This window comes from Platichthys flesus, chromosome 4 (assembly GCF_949316205.1).
Source record: "Platichthys flesus chromosome 4, fPlaFle2.1, whole genome shotgun sequence".
Lineage (NCBI taxonomy): Eukaryota > Metazoa > Chordata > Actinopteri > Pleuronectiformes > Pleuronectidae > Platichthys > Platichthys flesus.
Window position 1 is genome coordinate 16642031 of NC_084948.1, and position 19450 is coordinate 16661480.

The window sequence follows — 19450 nt, forward strand, 5'->3', positions numbered from 1 at the left end:
ATGTTCACACACCTCTGCAGGCACTCAACGCTCATCATGGGCTCCATAAATCCAACAGCAGCAGTGGTGGGTAGAGATGCACTTAATTTATGGACCTGGAGCACCGGAGGCAGAAGGAGAAGCATGCGCACGATGGAATAAACTTGACACAGCAGTGGCACACAGTTGGTGGTGAGAGTTTATATGTGTGTGTGTGTGTGTGTGTGTGTGAGTTTATATGTGTGTGTGTGTGTTGTGGATAAGCAGTGACTAGTTGGTGACGTACTAAAAACGTAATCTCTTATGCTGCAGGGGAGAGATTGAGACAGGCACTCAGAGAGAGAGCGAGCAAAGGCGAGAGACAGAGACAGAGAGAGAGAGAGAAAGTGAGAGACAGAGAGAGAGAGAGAGACAGAGAGAGACAGAGAGAGAGAGAGAGAGAGAGAGAGAGAGAGAGAGAGAGAGAGAGAGAGAGAGAGAGGCAGTCTGAAACTGATGATCATATTCAGGGTGTGTTTCGTGGCGTTCACTCATTATCCTGAGGAGAGAGAGAAATAAGCTCTAAAAATCACAGTGATAGATGGACCACGGGTGAGAGGATGCGAATAAAGCACCAGCGAGTCGTGAAGCTCATTAGCCTCCGTTAAGACTTCCCGCCCACACAGATTCTCAGCTGTTTAACGGATTCACACGTGTGCAGATGCTGATTCGGTTCTGGGAGAGAACCCAATCAGAACCACCCCCCGGGTTCACCCAACTATTGTCGTGTTTACTCGGCTATGAACCGATACATCCTCGTACTGCTTCTCTGCATGTCACAACAAAACAGGTGTACCGTCTGAATATTCCTCCCTGTTGATTACTACAACCTGGGGGGGGGGGACAAAGTGCACTCAGGAGCTATTTAGCATGACAGATCTGAACGGCTCGAAAGGCCAAATACGTCAAGAGTGAGGACGAGACGAACCCAGAGCCCCGCAGAATAGAGGTTGTTTTAAGAAAGGCATTTATAATGGAATAAAAATGTCAACGTAAGAAAATAAAGCAGATAAAATATGGCAGCCGAGCGCTGCCACCTCTTTCAGCGAAGGTCGGCCAGTGTTTCCGAGGGATTTGTTTTAATTCTTACTCTACTGCTCTTCATCCCTTCAAGGTAATTGGCAATCTCATTGTGACTACGCTTGATTTAGCAGCGCTGTAAATGTTTTCAGTGTTTAAGGAGTTAGCATCAGGTGCAGGGGAGCCTTGTGGCTCGCATGAGTTTCTCACGGACGTTCAGGAAATTAATAGAAACATCTTCTATAAAACTGGTAATGAAATGTGGCTCTTTCTTTCTTGGCCGATCTGCTTGGCAAGTTATTATGAAAAGAAATATAGAAAGTTTACATTAACTGATAAGTAATAACATCCATATGAATATTATAGGCATGTAGATCTGTATCTCTCTGTAAACGTAATGAAAAAAACACTTTGGACCGTTACTGGGGAACCCTGTTGATCACACGGAGTAAACAAACCTTCTGCAGCTCATTACTGGAGGATTAGATGCACTGGTGTGTTTAGCTCTTCAGCAGTTGATAATGTAAAGCCTATGCTAGTCCCTTTCGTTTCTATGGTGAATCAAAAGTTCCAAACGCTGGCGTGTCCTTGTGGGAGTTCAGACCTGAGTGGAAAAGTAATTTGAAGTCCTGAAACACTTTTTAGCAACTTGAAAACGGGGGCAAAAAAACCCTCATATAGAAATTCCACTAGTTTTTCAGAGCTATCCATCCATCATCTGTACCACCTCTGTACCACTGTTTCACCCAGTTCAGAGTGATCAGTTGTGCCAGTACAATTGTGCTAGTCTCGCAGTATTGCAGTTCAGGTCCGTCAGTGGTTGAGCTACCACAGTGTCACATGATCGCCAGCTTCTGAAACAACACTTCTGTCTATTAACGCAAAAACAGAAAAAGAAGCAGTTTGGGTAAAATGACGTTGCTGTGCTTATGAAATTCTTCAAAACATATATGTAAACATACATGGAAATCTATAAATTACTGATTAATGATACAGAATTGATTCAAAATGTTATTTCTATAAACACATTTAAACATTGGTGATTGATCAGCAGGGGGTGGTCACCTCCTCTAAACAACCCCTCCTTCCCCAGGATGTTCCTTTAAAAAAGCATATGAACCGAACTTCTAATCGTGAGCAACCTGCGTGACGGAGATAGGACGTGAACGCTGAGAGACACTGCAGCGTTTCCTTCGAGCCATGTGGAGCCGGTGGCCTATTTCTGAGGGACGTTGATTGACAGAACCTGATGGGCAGATTTAAAATGATGGACACATCCGAGATAGCAAGAAGCAGCGGTGACAGGTGCACGGCCGCTGATTCCAACTGTGCCACAGTCAGACGATCAGAGAGTAACACCTTCAAGCTGTCGTCGGTTCAGTGGGAAAATATCGCGGAACATGTCCCAGTCGAAGCAGAAGGGAAGGAAACACGCGCTGGCAGCTTGTTCTCATTTTTCACATTTAGGGGGGAAATAAAAGGAAATAAGACAACTATTCTTTCAATCATTACATACAACCAAATAGAGTTAATACATTTCAAACAGGGATTTAAATCTAGAATCATTAAATAGTTTCAGCTCAACTTCAAATACCGTAATCACCATTTATGAACTGATAGACATTATTCAGACTTTCTCTTTATCAGTCTTAATTAAAACAATATAAGAAAAATCACTGTCTAAAGACCCAATTAAACAAATTCTATGTTTGGTTTTCGCAAGGATTAAACTATGAAAACGCAAGACAGCCTCGGATCTGAACTGAAATGCTCCTGGAAGCAGTGTGTAAAACATCACATTCTATAAAAGTTTAACTGACTTGACATTTAAGAACTTAAGTCAACTGCTGGTATAAAAAATTAACTCGGGGACTTTATGCTTTTTGGTTGGTTTGGGATGTTCGCTCGGTTTCATTTGAACACAGACTTGTCCTCATGAAACCTGAACCATTGTTGAATGAGTGAGATGGAGAGAATTGCCTCTAATCCCTAGCAGAGTGTGTATATGGCGCAGAAGAGTGTGTGTATATTTTCTAACGAGAGATCATAAAGAGGACAGGTGGCGAGACAGCAAATGGGTTGAAGATGCAGGACAGATGGAGGAGAAGGTGAAGTCAGGACAGAGAAAGAAGGAGATGAATGTGAGTAGCCGTCGTTTCAGCAGGTTTTCATTCTTTCAGCTCCTCGATCACCTTAATCAGTCAGTGAGCACCTGCCAACACCCCTGGATATGCATCGCTGTCTTTCAGAGATACCAACAATTCAAACTTTTGTATTAGAGTATCACTATTATGAAAGAAGTCTGTGGATCTTTGCGACTCAGTTCGCTTTAGGTTCAGTTGAGTTTGTCTTCTTCTCAAGGCTGCCGTGCTCTTCTTCAGCCACAAGATAATACTTCTTGTTTTTGGCACTTTCAAAATAAAAAGGATTCGAAGGATGACCTTGCGTTAGTCTGTTTATCTCCGCAGCTCTTCCGAGGCAATATACGTTCACACAGCAAATTGTCTGATATAAAAAGGGAACTTGTTTTGAAGGTTGTTTTTTTTTTTTTCCAAAGAACAATAGAATAACAATATTCAATACTGATAATCCAACAGAGGACAGAAATAATTTAAAAATGAAAATAAAGAAACAGCACAATGATAAATGACTGAAAATACTGCATAGTACAAAAGCCCTGTGGCTGTTTTTTGCCCGTCCTGTTTCATACGGTTCAGAGGGCCGACAGGGACAGACCACAATGAGACAGACTCATCAGTTCTTCCTACGACCAAGGAGATTCCAAAAGCTGACTGCTGGCGGTTACCTCTGGGGCAAAAAAAGGTCCAGGGAATCGTCCTGCCCTTTAACGACGAGCTCCAAATGGCTGTATGAAAATACTACTTGATCTTTGATCCCTGGAAAGTAGAGAGGTGTCTGCCTGGAGAGTCAGTCCTGCTGGAATCACTGGGTGTTATTCAGGTTCACTGCTATTTGTGGTCTTGTCCCACTCTATGCTCTCCTCACTGTGTGTGGGAGAGGGCAGGGCCCCTGTGGCCCCTCCGGGACGCATCCTCAGTCCCTGGAAGCGTCGGCACTCGGGGCAAATGCGTATGTGGCTGCACCCCCTCGCAACCAGGGCAGCCTCCTGTGCCAGTCTGTGGGAGAGGGGTTCAGGCAGTCCGGTGCCCCCGCACAGCTTGCCATTGCTGAGGCTCACGGCAGCGGCTCGCGCCCGGCGCTCCTCGAGGGGTAAGGGCCGCGGCCTGAGCCCTGAAGACGGTCGCCTGCGCCTCACCTGAAGGCTGTCGCGACACAGGACGATGCCCTGGAGCTCCCGCACCATCTCCTCACATACGGTCTGCTGCAAGCACACACACAGGGAGAAGTAGAGAGGATAGAAGGGGATAAGAGAGGGAGAGAAAGGGAGAGAGGCCAGACAACTCACTGACTGACTGACTTGATCAGAACAGACTGATGGACGTCACAGACAGATAACATACACACACAGACACACATTTATGGTTATCTTTATAATCTCTGGATAGAGGAGGACAACAAAGAGATGGCTAGTGACACAACAATCAGCAGTAAATAAAGAACAAATGCTGAGCATATCGAATTTAAACTTACTTTTCAGACACACACAGACACAAAACACACATTTTATCTCACACGTCATTGTGAACAGGCGTGTGTTCATTTTGATTAGGGGGGGTGGTCCTGATTGGGGGGGGACCACACCCCGGCAGTAGAGAACTGTATGCTTTGTTGCATTAACACGTATAGCAAAAGTGGTATCTACAAAGTTTATGCTGAATCCTGCCTGGTGAAGATGGTAGAATCTTAATGGCCGGTCACAGACCACCGATGCAGATGGGATCCCTCCTGGTGCTGACCATGACAGTCAGTGTGTTTGTATGTGAGAGAGAGGGTGAGCAGAGAAAAGAGCGATCCCCTCCTTTTTATTTAATACCATTCTTTATAAATGGCAGATCCTGTAATTCAGTCAGCAGCACCAACTGTCATATGTTCACAAGTACACACAAATTATTTTTCTGCACACACAGCTCTTTCCCATAGAGATTCCAAATCGTCACATATAAGATAGGAGCAAGGCATCAATCTCTACTGACTGAATAAATAATATGAGTTGGTTCTTGACTTTCACGTTCTAAAAGTTTATCAAATTAAAATCACAGTGTGGAGTCCATTTGAAAACGATAATAATCAAGTATCTTTTGAAGGAATCAGACCAGACACAATTATAAAACAGCATGCGTGTCTTCTGTCTGATATATTATTTCATTATTTTTGTTAATTGTGTTTCTGCCTCTTGGCAGAGCTCCTTCACTCACAGAATTCTTCACTTACTATAAGATGTACAGTATATGTAGTATATATAACTGTGATCAATCATTTATACTCTCCACTTAGGATAATCACATTATGTCACTTCACACATTGAAACACAATTGAACTTTTTCTCAGTAATGTAGAAGTTTTCATTTACAAACTCCTCTACGTTGCATCTTGTCCGTTCATCATCGATGCAAAGATCTGGTTGGCGGAAACAACTCGTCCATCACTGTCAATCATTTACCCCGTGATGGATTGAATGACTTCTGGTCTCTGACAGCTGGATTTTGAGAGACGGGCACATAATTGCGGGGCATCTTTTAAATTTAATTAACTGGATTGAGGCTAAAGTATAACCAACAATTAGATCTAGCAGCACCCCGCAGGCAACTACTGCAATCACCATAAATAGGATCTAACTACATTAAGTATTCTATATTATATGTAATATTCCCGTATAATGTGGAAATCTTCTGCTGTTCTAAATAGAAAATAATCCACTATACTGTGTGAGTGCATGTACTCTGTGGAGCCCAGAGGAAGAAATAGACACCTGCTACACCTCCTGTCAAAGCTTTGCACTGTTTGAAAGTCAATCAGCTTGTGAGAGGGGGTGGGGGGGTTACCAGGCAGGGGAGAGGGAGATTAAGCAGAAGCAGGTTAGATTGCCCTCTCTCACCTCATTTCCTGGCGTCTGCCTTAACATCCAGACAAACTCCAGCACTGCCATGAAGATAGCCACCAGCAGGCCACAGACCAGCACCACGAAGATGCCGCCGATGTTCTCCATTCCCAGACCTGGAGGGACAAAAGGTTGAGTGTCAGGCGTGTGAGCGAGAAGGAGAGGGATGGTGCGAAGAGGGATTTGTAGAGGAAGGAAAAATTCAAACAGACAAAGTATTGTTCGAAGCATGGTCTGAGTGGAGTTCAAGAACAAAAAACAGATGAGGATTAATCAGAGACGGACCTTTGGCACGGTGGTCCTCCTCTTTTGGACACTTGCCACCATCCCACCACTTCCTCTTGAGGATCTCCAAACGATTGTCCTCCTGCAGTTTGAGAATGGCCAGGTCAAACTCATCTCGGTACACTGACCCTGGAGGGAAGAGAAGGGGAAAGCTCACACATGTGTACACTGCAAAATATGTCCTTGCAAGAAATGTTGCAACCGACAATAAAACGGAACCCTTAGACAAAAAACTAATTGAATCACTTCCATGCAGTTGTAAACCTCTGCCACCCAGTTCAGTTTCAGTCGACGTGCATTTTTTTATACCAGAGTGCTATAAAGTCACCTTGACCTTTGACCACTGAACCATCTAATCAGTTCATTTTTGTGTCCAAGGGACAACAGGTCAAAATTTGAAGAGATTCCCTACAGATGTCAGGTTCCAGAAGCCAAACACATGTTTTGTAAGGCCACAGTGATCTTCACCTTTGACCACCCGAAACGAATTAGTTAATGTTCTTAAGATATCATGTTCACAAGGCAAACTTTTGTATAAATTCCCCAAAAATGGGATGGATAGGCAACCTGCACATATAATGCAGCAGGTGTGGAAGGCATCCAAATCTCTGCTTCTTCAGGCTTACCACGGCATGAAGTTGTGTCGCTCCATTAGAAGAACAAAATAATACAATTTCAAATCAACGATTAAAGGGCTTACGATCATTTTGCCGCGTCGTCTGTCACATCCCAGTATGTGGTGTGGTTCATTCAATAAGAGTGGGGTTAATCTGTCCTTTAAACATCAGAGGGTGGGAAATTAATCTTGTTTACTTTAAGGTACGTCCACCCCCCCCATCCCCCCCCCCCCCCCTGTCTGCAGTTTGACTCAACCTGAGATCAAAGTGTAAGTAAACCCTGTGTTTATACCCTCGGAGCGACGATCCAGTCTTTCCCCCTCACTTCCCCCCCGCTGGAAGCCGCTCCACTCAAGTCTGGCAGTAAGTCTCTTTTAGTTTCTCACTTTTTGCATCATTTTCACTCACGATAGCAGCTAATGGTTCGGATTTGCTGAGGCTTTACTTTTCAATTTAACTCTTCAATGTGACATTTATGGTGGATCCTCAGACTAATGCCCCTGCTCCTCTACAACATGAATTATAGAGTGCATTTAAACAAAAGCTTTTGTCCTCCGCTGCCTTCATTTTACACTGAACTTCCTTTATCCTTTATCTTCTGTATTAGCCACTGATTTCCATTAGGCTTCCAGCATTCGTGAGTAAAGTGTTCAATTCTACCGAACATCCCTCCCTGACTTTTAATCGTTTTCCCTCTTCTCCTCCACTCACCCAGCGGCATGCCGATGCCGTAGCCCTTCGTGTCCAGCAGTCCTCCGATCTGAGTCAGGTTGCAGTTCCTCTGGCGGTAGTACTCGTTCATGGTGCTCTCCAGCAGGTAGGCATAGTTGGACTTGAGGACGCGGGCTATCCCCTCCTCCGTGCTCTTCACAAACACACTGGGCTGCTTCGAGTGCATGAAGTTCCACATGCGCTGGTAGGTCTGGTAGCGAGAGTTCTGCAGAGCCGTCGCAGTGGAGATATGAGAAACAGTCAGATGTCACAGACAAAAGCCACAGAGTAAACAAAAGTCTATCGTTCGTATTTTCAACGTTCGCAGAGTTGGGTTTTCATTTATTTCTGTTTTTCATTACCTCTACTCCAACTCTCTGATTCTCTGAATGCGGTGCAGCTGTTAAAAAAGTTTTTTTTCTTTTTTTTTTTAGATCGCCCTATTTCCGTTGAGTATTATCAGAGTCCGGAACAGAATTTTCATTTAACATCTCCAGCTGTCCTCTACTTTTTCTTGGTCAGTCTTCCTGGAGTTATTCAAGGTCCAATTGGTTTTTAAAGGGGTAAAAAAGACAAGGCTAATGTCTCTCATTCCTCCCTCAATATCATCCATCACTGTCTTTCCCCTGTAACACACTCTTTTTCTGTTTCTGGCACTTTTTTATCCTGTCTCTCTATCTGGGGTCAAACCTGGCGAACATGAAACAGGGGTGTGTCTCCCACTCAGAGACCTGGACAGTGCCCCCTCTCCAGACAGGAAACAGATACAACATCTGGTTAGAGGAGGCCGACAGGAAGGACAGGGTGGTGATGAGGAGAATAACACTATCGATGGCCCATTGATCACAGAGGGCTCTGGGGTCACTCCGTGTTTGCGGCTGGGAACACTATAAACAATCCATCAAATGCAAGGATGTGTGTAACATCTGACCTGGAAGAAGGTCATTGTGGATCCTCCGTGCATGGTGCCGTACTCTATCGCCGTCTGATCTGCCAGGTCGTCCACCGACTCTATCGGCACCTCCATCCTCTGGACTGTTAGGAAGGCAGCGAGGTTGGCGGTGTAGGATGAGATTATGATTAATGTGAAGGCCCACCTGTGGAGGACAAGAACACGTGTATTCAGCCATAAAAGTATGTAAATGGAAAGGGCAGCGTATGAAGACAGATCGTCTGGGTGAAAGTGTCGGGAGGATTAAAATAGCAGCGCACCTGGGAGGAGAAGACACTGCAGGGTTTTCAGTGGATAAGGAAGTGGATGGATGAAGGGGTGGGAGTGTATGATGAGATGATAACGCTCAGTTTGTGTGAAAGGAAAGTTTCAGAGCTGCGAAGGTAGACAGACAATATCTCACATGTACATGCAAATCTGCCGTCACTGTATCATTTCAAACCCTGATGTCCCGCAAATGCATTTCATGAGCACAATAGAACACAAAGTGATGGGGGATTTGAGGAAAGCCTGAAAATGCACTCATGTTTGTGTGTCCCTGTAGCTCATACTGACCACACTCCGCTGACACATCGTGTGGACAGAGCTCTGGGAGCAATGGTGGATCCTTGCTGCATGAAGCCGCCAACTGGGAACCAGAAACTGTTGCCAAGGGAGTACTGATTGATCAGCAGGTTACAGCGACCTTTCAGGCAGGGGTGGGGGTTATACCACTCATACGGTGTCAATCTGGGGGGAACAAAGACAATGCGGTGAGACGACAGCGAAAGCTGGTTATGTATTATGATGAGAGCAAAACTCAAGAGACAGAGGCAGAGAGAGAGAGGGCGGCATGTCGAAAGAACAGGAGAGAAAGAAAGGAGCTGAACAACTCCAACTATCAACTGAGCACATAGTCACCCTGACTCTTGGGAGAAGAACAAACCTGCCTCCTACTTTAACAATGGGGGTGAGGCAGTGTGACTGGCATGTTCAAATGGTGCTGTGACGACTCTGTCATGAGCTCGATGGAAAGAACAGTGTGAAAACGCTTAAAGCTAGTGTGCAAATTAACAACGACATAACATATTCTAAGACTGACTTAATACAACACTTGCTTGCCTGAAAGAGTATTTGATGACTGTTATTATTATTCCTGAATCAATGGCTTAGAAAAGATCTAATCCTAAACGAAGTGGTTAACTTCTAAAGCTTAACGTTATCCCCTCTTTGTGTTTCCCAGGAAAATATTTACCTGCTTGGCTATGGAGGGGGGGGACCTGAACAGCAGATGTTGTGCATGTGTCAGTTTATACAACCAGAAAGAAGAAAGGCAACATGGGAACTGTCTGATTGATTTCAGAAGTGCTACACACGTTTCTCAATAAGATACAGTCTAATTTAATGATGTTTCAAGTGTTTACACAATTGAGTTTTGAAGAGCAGTGAACCACCAGTTCCCCGTGTGTCCAGCGGGTGTCAGTGTGATGCTGAAGACCCACAATTGGGAGAACGTCTCCTTCACTGTGATGTGGAAGATCAACAGAAGAGAAGAAGCGAGAAAACTCCAAACTCTGTTTTCTCCTCTATGTTTCCCGAAACCAACCTTTGTTCCTTCTTCTCTCTGTCATATGTACAGAGTGGGCTACATGTTATTAGTGAGATCTTTACCTTGCCACCAGAAAGAGGACACAGCTGACAGCCAAGTAGGCCAGGAGCATGAAGAGCCAGACTCCAGGGGAGAAGGGATCCAGGAAGGAGAAGTAGCCCGGCCTACGGCCCTGAAACACAAAACACACACGGGGGTCCAGAGTCAAAATCATTAGATCCTGACAAGTAACCCTTTGATCCAGCATGTGTTGAAATCACACTGGCCAAAACAAGAAGGGCTTCTGTCAAGCGAGGAGGTGAAAGGTTAAACACTTGCTATCCACTAATTTGCTCGTTAAAACGTTACCTCCATACACAGTGTCAGGGTTAATTAGGAATTTCAGTGTTCATTCCTTTGCCTCAGGCCCAGTTTGGTGTGTGATAGCACACACTCACTTCTGCCTGTGTAATTTGGGGAAGAGGAACAAGGTGACTGGGAAGGTACATAAAGGGATTTTGATGCGATAGGCAGAGATAGATTTTCCGCTCCTGAACTGACAGCACTATAATTATAAAGATTCCGACATTATTTGAAAGCACAAACCCAGTCTCCCATGAACTGTCAACAGAGTGGAACAAGCCTGTGCATTGACGCAACTTCACAGATCATTTATATACCAAAAAAATATATTTAACGAGCCAGCATTTCATTTTAATTGGTATATCGTGTGCATATTCATGAAATTACATTACGAGAATTCTGACCAATCACGAAGAACAATTAGAGGACAAAATCCTGAACAAAGATAAAAGACAACAGCCACCGTTTATGTTCTGTGCAAGGTTGCATGCAGCTGAGAGAAAGGTCAAATTATCAACTAAGACATTACAGCTACATTAAACATGAATTCATTTCTGTGACCTATAATTGACTTCTTGTATGACTGGGAGCGCAGTGTCCCAGCTCGCAGGGAAAGAAAGGGAGCGGGATTAATAGCCAGGCAAGCTGTGCCGCAGCAGCTACGGGCTGTAATGTATTGGTTTGGACAAGTAACCAGTGGTCGAGGAGATAAAATGGCTAAAATAAGGTTTGCAGCAAGTAGACCAATGGGAATATAGGGGGCTAATTCGTAATGTTTCATTATTCAGCACCAGCAGCTATTGTCCTCTAAATGAAACCAATTACTGGCAAAGCCGTGCCAAGTATCAGCCTTAGTGTGTGGGTGTGTGTGTGTGTGTGCTTATTTATGTGTGTCTGTGTGTGTTTGTGCCTGCTCCCATTTCTCAGGGCCTGTTTCGCCTATAGTCGGGCTGACCGTAGATCAGCAGGAGAATCTAAGCCATTTACACACAGATGCTCGTTCACCATCTGTTAATGACGATGGAGCTGAGGTGGTTTGTCGGAGCCGGCAGGACAGTTAAGCGGTCGAGGCGATCAAACTACCAACTGTCTGAGTGGTGTTCTGAGACGTACGCGCCGAACGACGTGGAACTTCTGTGTTTTCCATTCCTGCATCAACAGGCAGCGCAATGGAGCCCACCTGAACATGCTTATATTGCTTTTATGCAAAACTGCTTCATTAGGAGCTCCTGGGGGACATCACGCATGCCAAAACACTGCAGTAATACATTTCGGAGGCCCTCGGAAATTAACTTTGCAGCAAGAGGGTGGAATTATTGCGGTGGGCATTTGTTATGATAAACGAAGCCCTATTTAGACCTGCGCTGAGATGAAAACTCATTAATGTACGTGTAATCACTTGCATATTAGCCCGACAGAGTAAAACAGGAAGGGGTGCAGAAAGCAGGAGGGGAGAGTTTACATTTGTTTTGTATTCTGTATAAATTCCAGCTTGATTCAACTCAGCATGCCAGACCTGCCGCCTGTCAGTCCGTCTTTCGAGTGCGATGCCTTTAATGGTGATGATGATTGCTGTCTGGAAATAGAACAGTAGAGTGGTGAAACACACAATGGCCGTCTCCGAGGTGAAGTATTGATGCAAAGTGACAACCGCTGCCAGAGCTGCTTCCAGTTGGCACTGGCATTACTGGGCTAACAGCAGTATGTGCTGACATGAGTCGTCCCCTTTGCTGGTCCGGTTTGGTGCATGCTGAACCAGCGTTTTGCTAACCGCTCGACCCACTTGTCCACATCCTTAGCTCCCTCCAAGGTGCTATTATTAAGATGAAGAGAGCTGCAGAGACCCTGCCCTAACAGATGGTGGGGAAGTGGAGGTGCAGGATGGCTCTTCAGGAAAAGACTGGGAGAAAAAGGTGGGAAGAGACGGAGACCAGAAGACACAGCAGGAAAATGTCATAGTTGTGCTGCTGCGGAAAGCTTGACTCTGGTGTGTGTGTGTTTTAAGACTCTGAGTCAAAGTTATGTTTTTAAGGGGTTAGCGAGGCTCCAGCAGACACACTCACGTGCTAATGAGATTCTAATAGGATACATGAGAACATTACAAAATGCATTTGAAGTCTGAGAGCAATATTTCCAAAATGTGTCAGGATTTTTCCCCCCTGAAACATTTAAGGTCTTGTAAAACGAGTCCCAGAAAGAACAAAGAGCATGATATTGCTTCCTATGAAGTCTGCCAATGTAATATAATAGAAACTGCTATGCTAATAAAATCCTAATTTTACTGCAACAACTTTACTGTTACTAAATAAACACATGAGACCGAAAACTAACGCCAAAGGGAAAGATCATTTTTAATTTACATTTGTCAGACTCCTGAATGAACATGGATCCAAATGAATGTTAATGATGCTCCTTGTCTGTTGGACGTGTAAACACAGCAGCCAACAGTTTATTAACACATTAGCCGAAACAGCTTCATAAGGGGGACGTGCCAATGTTGGGTCTACAGCTTGTTGCGGAGGCAGCGAAAGAACCGGTAGACTGACTCCTGTTTTCTGTGATGTTATTACGAGACAGTGCATTTGTCCTTCACAGGGACTTACCTCTGATTAATCTCTGTGATTGAGGGCTCAGTGTCACTGACATTAGCACAGTTGTAAAAAAACGTTCATCCACAAATATTAAGTGCATTTAGAAATGAATACGTTGTCAGAGGCAGACAGACTTGAGATTAAAGATTTTAAAGAGACCTTAAGTACCTACTTGTCCATCCCTTGGCCTGGGATTACTGTTTGGACAGAGAGCTCAAATAGGTGGCCTGTGCGCTCGACATTTTGGAAAGTAAGTCTGTGTCTGTAAGACAGGCTGTCAGTAGCTGTGTGTTTGTGTGTGTTGGCCTCAAAGCGGGTCAGAGGCTGTCTAGGCTGTCAGTCATCTGTGGCACGGCAGATACAGTACGTGCTTGGGCAGCCCAGTGCCCAGGAAGCACCAGGGCTGAACACAAAGGGGGGAGGTGGTCGACCACTGGCTGGGGGGAAAGGCAGCAACCATGGCTAGTCTGGTATTTCCTGTTGAGTGGGAGATACGCTGTTTACTGGGAGAAGTCAGAAAACTCCCAATACATAACGAGCATCCACGAACAGCCGTGCTGACATTAACAGTTGCCTCGGTGCATGAGTTAGATATCAAATATAAATCTTCTCCTATAAACGGATTTCCGAGCGGAACGAGCACCAAACATGACTCTATGAGTACACACATTACAGCAACAGGTTGCCCTCTCTCGTCACACATAAACATTTCGCTGCTGTGTTTAAATTATTTTTATTAGCAGCAGGGGGCTCGTTTTGCAGAGGTTTATCGTCATGTTAAGATGATAAGAGGACGTGAGGCAAATCAAAAGACCGAAGAGACGCAGACGCGGCACAGAGGGTAAAACATCCTTTATGGCCTCTTTTTTATGAGTACATCTCCACAAATGGAATACTTACGAAATGCCTGTAATGGTAATGTCCATGTCCCCTTGTCCTCTTAACATACAGATGAAGAGATCACTCATTTTCCCGTGTGCTGCTCTTGTTCGTTGCCCACTGTCCTTCCTTCATTCCCCTTCTTTCCCCCCCAGTGTGTCTCTCAGAGGGACTGCCTGCATGCCAGGAGGGGGACTGAAGGAGCTGGTGAGGTTATCCAGTCAAGGATTCCACCTAGTCATCCACCCTCTTGGTATTCACACCACGCTGCTGCCCCCTGAGGCTGCCTGCCTGAATACCAACTCACTGAAGGAGACTCTCCACTGTCATTTCAACCCCTCACTCTCTCCTGCTCGCTTCTCTGCTCCCATTTCTCTATCTTCTCTCCACCTCCTCTGCTCCTCTTTCTACCTGCTCCTCTCGCTGTCTCATCCATGCAGGCTTTCTTCCTCTCCAGCCGCGGCGTCTCCCCCTCCTTCCATCCGTCTTTTTGCTTGGTGCCTTTCTAATTGTGCCGGAGCATTTTGTCAGAGATGGTTTGTGGAGACGGCCGCGGGGACAATATAAAGAGAGCAGTTGATTTGGTGGAGGTCACAAATTCATTTTCACGACGACACGCTGCTTCTCTCTGTCAGTTTTGCACCCAACTGTGCTTTACCGTGCATGTGTAAATGCATGCGTGTGAAGAGTACTTTTTCTGGTGCTACTACACGCCCGCTTATTTCATGCACGGTGCATCGTGTGGCAGCGGTGCAGTGCATAAAATCCTGCAGATACAGGTCAGGGGTTTCAGTTAATGTCCATCAAACATAGGAATAGGGAAAATATGGGATCTAAGCGATTTTGACAGTGGTGTGATTGTTGGTGCCAGATGGACTGGCTCGAGTGTTTCTGTATTGTTGCTGATCACATGCGTCCTTAATGGCCACAATTTACCATGTTCTAATGGCTAGCAATCAAAAAGCAACTCAAACTGGTACGATAATGAATTCAGCGTTCTTCAGTGAGCAGATGTGAATTCAATTGGACACCTATGGGATGTGGCAGAACCCCAGATCGCCGGCACGAATGGGCAGCTGACAAATCGGCACTAATGATGTGATGCAGTCACGTCAACATGGGCCAGAATCTTTTAACTTCATGTGGAATCAATGTCGCAAGGAACTGAGGCTGTGACGAGAGCACAGAGAGGCCCAACCCAGGATGCTTTCATCTGTGTTTGTTATTAATCAGGATTTTGCACTATATTTAACAGATTCCTATAACATTTTTTAGAGGGGTGGGGCATGAGTCAAGGAGAATCACATTACAAATTGGTACGGATCCAGATCAAGGGAGATCCTGGAATATTTGTTCTCTTTCTTTAACATTGTGAGATAAGGTGTTTTTCAACATTTTCGCTGATTTTCTCAGAGAAGAATCAGGCATGTTAGGGTCCTGATCTGTATGAGTGTGTACATTTTGGTTGCAGCTCCAGATAAAACAACCAGATCCAATGAATATAACTCTGGTTTCATAAGGAGACTGTTGGGTTTAAATTGGCTGAGGTATGCACTCTATGTAGTTCCTAATAAAGTGCTTGAGCATGTGTTTTTGACTATGTAAGTCTCTCTGAGGTGGTGTGTGGCGAGAGACTCAATGAAGCTCTGTATGTCAAGCTCTACCCTCGGGGCAGCTGCAGAACGTAGCACAGCTTCCACACACCCCCTAATTAACTCCTTTTGTCTAATTAAGCACCACTCTCTCTTCCTCTTGTACTCACACATACACACACACAAACACACACTGACGCTCACAAAATACACTATAATTTGTCGCACACACCTCAAAATGTAACGTTTGAATGATTAAATAAGCTCAGATGGTTGGTTACAGCTGTTTTGTTGAACAGATGATGAATGTAAAGGGAGGGGAGGCTTTTATGTGAAGAGGTCGACAGTCGCTCTCGGTTATGTCTGAGTTCATATAAATCTGATGCCCAATTCAAGCCAGCTCTGACACATATCTAACCAGCTGCTGACGTGAAGGTGCGCCCTTTGATTTGTGTGTAAAAGCAAATCAAACCAACCTGCATGTCAAATAACACAAAGACCTACCATATAAATGACACGACTATGTAACTGCATGCAGCACATAACTACAACTCCCTCAAGCAGACACACAAAAACTGAGCGAGACTGCTGGAGAAGTACAGGCAGCAGCATGTCTTCTGCAGACACGCTGTCAGCTGTCTGAGGTTGGTGTCTGTATTTGTATTCCCACCTGGTGCCTCAGACATGACATAGAGAATCAGGTGACAAGAAAAACGCTGTTTCCTCCAGGGAATCAGATCCCCTGTTATTAAGTGATTTGATTGGCCACTGTTCTGGACACCCCATAAAAAACCTGACTGTGTCAAGTGACAGCATTTTCTTCCTGAGTGCAAGTCTTCTTACTTCTGTTTGCTGTTTATTAAAGGAAATTCATTTATTTAGTTGTGACATCTTTTCTCAGAGTCGGGCTCAAAGGAACTGATATTCAGAGAAATACGATTAATATTTCATTCAAAGAGTTTTGCCTTTATGTTGTTATTGAGAAGAATATTGTGCATTTTGTTTGCCTCATAATGTGAATACATGTCACAGTGTTGATAAATAGAAAACAATGACAAAGACAGTACAAAACCACAAAACAGAGTCTCTGTGTGTATGTCTGTGTGTGCGTGTGTGTGTGTGCATGTGTGAGTGAGAGACACAGAAACACAGACAGGGCAACAATACAGCGAAACAGAGATTACATAGCCCATAGTCTGAAGGTAATTAATACTCAACGGGCGTCTTTATTTGATTGGGTTTGCCATTCTTATTGATCTGACAGAAATTTTCATTTAAAGTTTGAAATAGGCAACAAAACCCCCATGCAGAAATCTCTGTGCCTCAGATCAATAGTCAGTGGATTAGAACTAAACAAGTGCAGTCACAGAAATTCAAATATCGAATTGTGGAGCCATGCTAAGGGACCGCTCTGAGTCAGATCAGAGCAAATGCCAAGAGGCACTGGAAAATGAAAGCGAGGATGAAGAAATGAGAGACGGAGCGCTGGAGACAGAGAGGGGACACCTGGTTTCACTTCCTCTCTCATCGTGTCCCTTTCTCTTTTCTCTCTATCTTTTCAAAAGCTCCACACACTTCTGCCAACTCATGAAAGAAAGCTAGTATGAATTGTTCACTCTGTTTCTGCTGTGTGCCTCTGCTCACCTTGCTTATTTCCCTCTCAGGATTCATGAAGCGGAAGAATGTGACAACGTCATGTTAGGAGTAACCACGTATTTTTTATTTTCATAGAGAATCAATGTTCCTGTGCATGTGTTTAGTGAACATTATCCCGTGGACAGCTCATGGCTTCGTGCCACTTGGTTGTATGGACGTATCTGTGACTTGTTGGGCCGAGAGCCAGTTACATTTAGTTTCTTTGTCAATCACTATATGAAATGAGGTTAATTTTGCCTTCGGGGACACTTTTCCCTCTGGTTATTGGTGATAAGGTTTGTTTCCTACATTGTTAACAATACGTTTAAATCTTCAACTTGGGTTTTGTTAGTTTATTTTACATTTAATTTGCAGGTAATTTCTACCACGTTTATAACTGAGTTAATTTTGTCGGCTATTTTTTAGATTTGGTCTGATACACTGTCCGAAATCACTCACAACTTATTTTATAATCCACTATATAATTAGAATCACCATGTTGCAGTGCTGTCTAAATGTTTACTGAGAAACTTGACACCCTGTGGTGGACTCATCGTATCCCACAATGCATCATGAAAAGTTCTGTACGACTGAAAGGAAAATGGCCAACAGACAAGAGGAGAGAACTATGATGTGAAAACAAACTTGTACCATGTATGAATGAAAAGCCTCAGATGTGATTCAATAGAAACAGCAACAAACAGAAAATACTTGATTAAAATAACTGAAATTTACAGCTATTTCTATATATTCATTTGGGGAAAATCCCGACGTACCAGCCCTGGACCTACGTTGGTATGAAACGTTTTTAGTTTAGGTACAATAAGGACGTACTTCAAGGCACAGAGAAAAGTGATTAGTGTCCGATATGGTCCTCTACATTGAACTCTATACAGTGAGTATCAGATGGAGTAAATCAGTGAGTGACTTCAGAGACAATGTTAGTATTTAAATACAAAGCCATTACAAATTTTACTCATGTTTCATTAACCTTTTTATTTTTAATACATTTTAAGTCAAGTAAAAGTTTGGACAATTTAGTCAAATTTTGATCAAAGAAAAGCACAAATATGTTGCCCAATTTCTTTCAATAATCTTTTAGTTTTAGTCCAGACGAAAAGTGAAAGTTCTAGTTGAACTTAAGCAAAGTGCTTTAAAATATTACATCATTACTTCTGAGTAAATCAGAAGGACAGAAAACCATTCATAATCAAAATGTAGTTCAGTCAAGACAAAGAGAAGCTCAAAGACGAACATACATCTGCATAGTTTACGTTCTAATAATAATGCCTTTCTTTATTTCTCTCTAATTGATTTCTTCATCAGAAATTTCAACCGTCAAATGGATCAAGTCTGTGTGAATTAAGCGGTGTGTGTGTGCGCGTGTGTGTCAGCCCTGAGGGACATCAGCTCCATATCACCTCCTAATGCTGCCATCCCGCCTGCCGGGATCCCACTTCAGAGGCGTTACGCTACCCAGCAGCCCTTCTGACACCGCGCCCGCTGTGAGCATCGATTGATTCTCCCCAAGCTCTTGCAGCTCAATTGACTCCTTCACTGTTACAACTATTAGTGTTGCGATCAAACTATGGGAAGGTGAGAAGGAGGAAGGTTTACAAGAGGAGGATGTGGGAACAAGGAGGACTGTGAGTAAACGCCCCTCTGGGATGCTATACTAATCTTAGCTAGTGCACATGGCATGGCACCTAAGAGCGGACCAGTGGCCAGAGCCCCACTGGAACCTGCAGTGTCACCTTGGGTTTGGGGGAAGGACTGATGATTAATGGGCCACTGACTCTGCAAACACTGGCTCATTTTCACCCGCGCTGCTGCTGGTTCGCTGTTTCTTGCTCGGGCTCGCTCTCTACGAGAAGCATGGTCCGTGTTGCTTGCGAGAATAAGATGGCCAAAAACCTAATCAGAGGGCGAGCAGAGCGCAACTGTGAAACCGCTTCATTCCTCAGGATGGTTTCACAACAAAACAGGGCATCTGGTTCTGGAAGGATGCAGAAGGGGCTAGGGAGGAAATAGGCAGGAACACAGGGGAGGGGAAAAGAACTGGACACTGTGAAAACGCTGTGACTGCAGGGGAAGGATGAGGGGAAGATTAAGAAGAAGCACGAAAAAGAGGCTAAAGGTTCGAGGAGAGGAAAGGGGTTTAGTCATGGAAACACACACAAGTGATGGGGGATCGGAGGAG

At 44.3% G+C, this 19450-nt stretch overlaps 1 protein-coding gene across 1 annotated transcript in view; it reads right to left on the reverse strand.

The window, feature by feature from the left end:
* Positions 1–3681: 3681 nt before the first annotated feature.
* grik4 (glutamate receptor, ionotropic, kainate 4) overlaps positions 3682–19450 on the reverse strand; it is a 161647-nt gene continuing 145878 nt past the window's right edge. Inside the window, exons 13-19 of the mRNA XM_062386081.1 lie at positions 10274–10383; positions 9179–9352; positions 8603–8768; positions 7672–7897; positions 6344–6472; positions 6056–6174; positions 3682–4381 (exon numbers count right to left, since the gene is read on the reverse strand). Of these exons, the coding sequence (XP_062242065.1) occupies positions 3992–4381; positions 6056–6174; positions 6344–6472; positions 7672–7897; positions 8603–8768; positions 9179–9352; positions 10274–10383 (1314 nt within the window). The 3' untranslated portion in view covers positions 3682–3991. The remainder of the gene's footprint in view (positions 4382–6055; positions 6175–6343; positions 6473–7671; positions 7898–8602; positions 8769–9178; positions 9353–10273; positions 10384–19450) is intronic.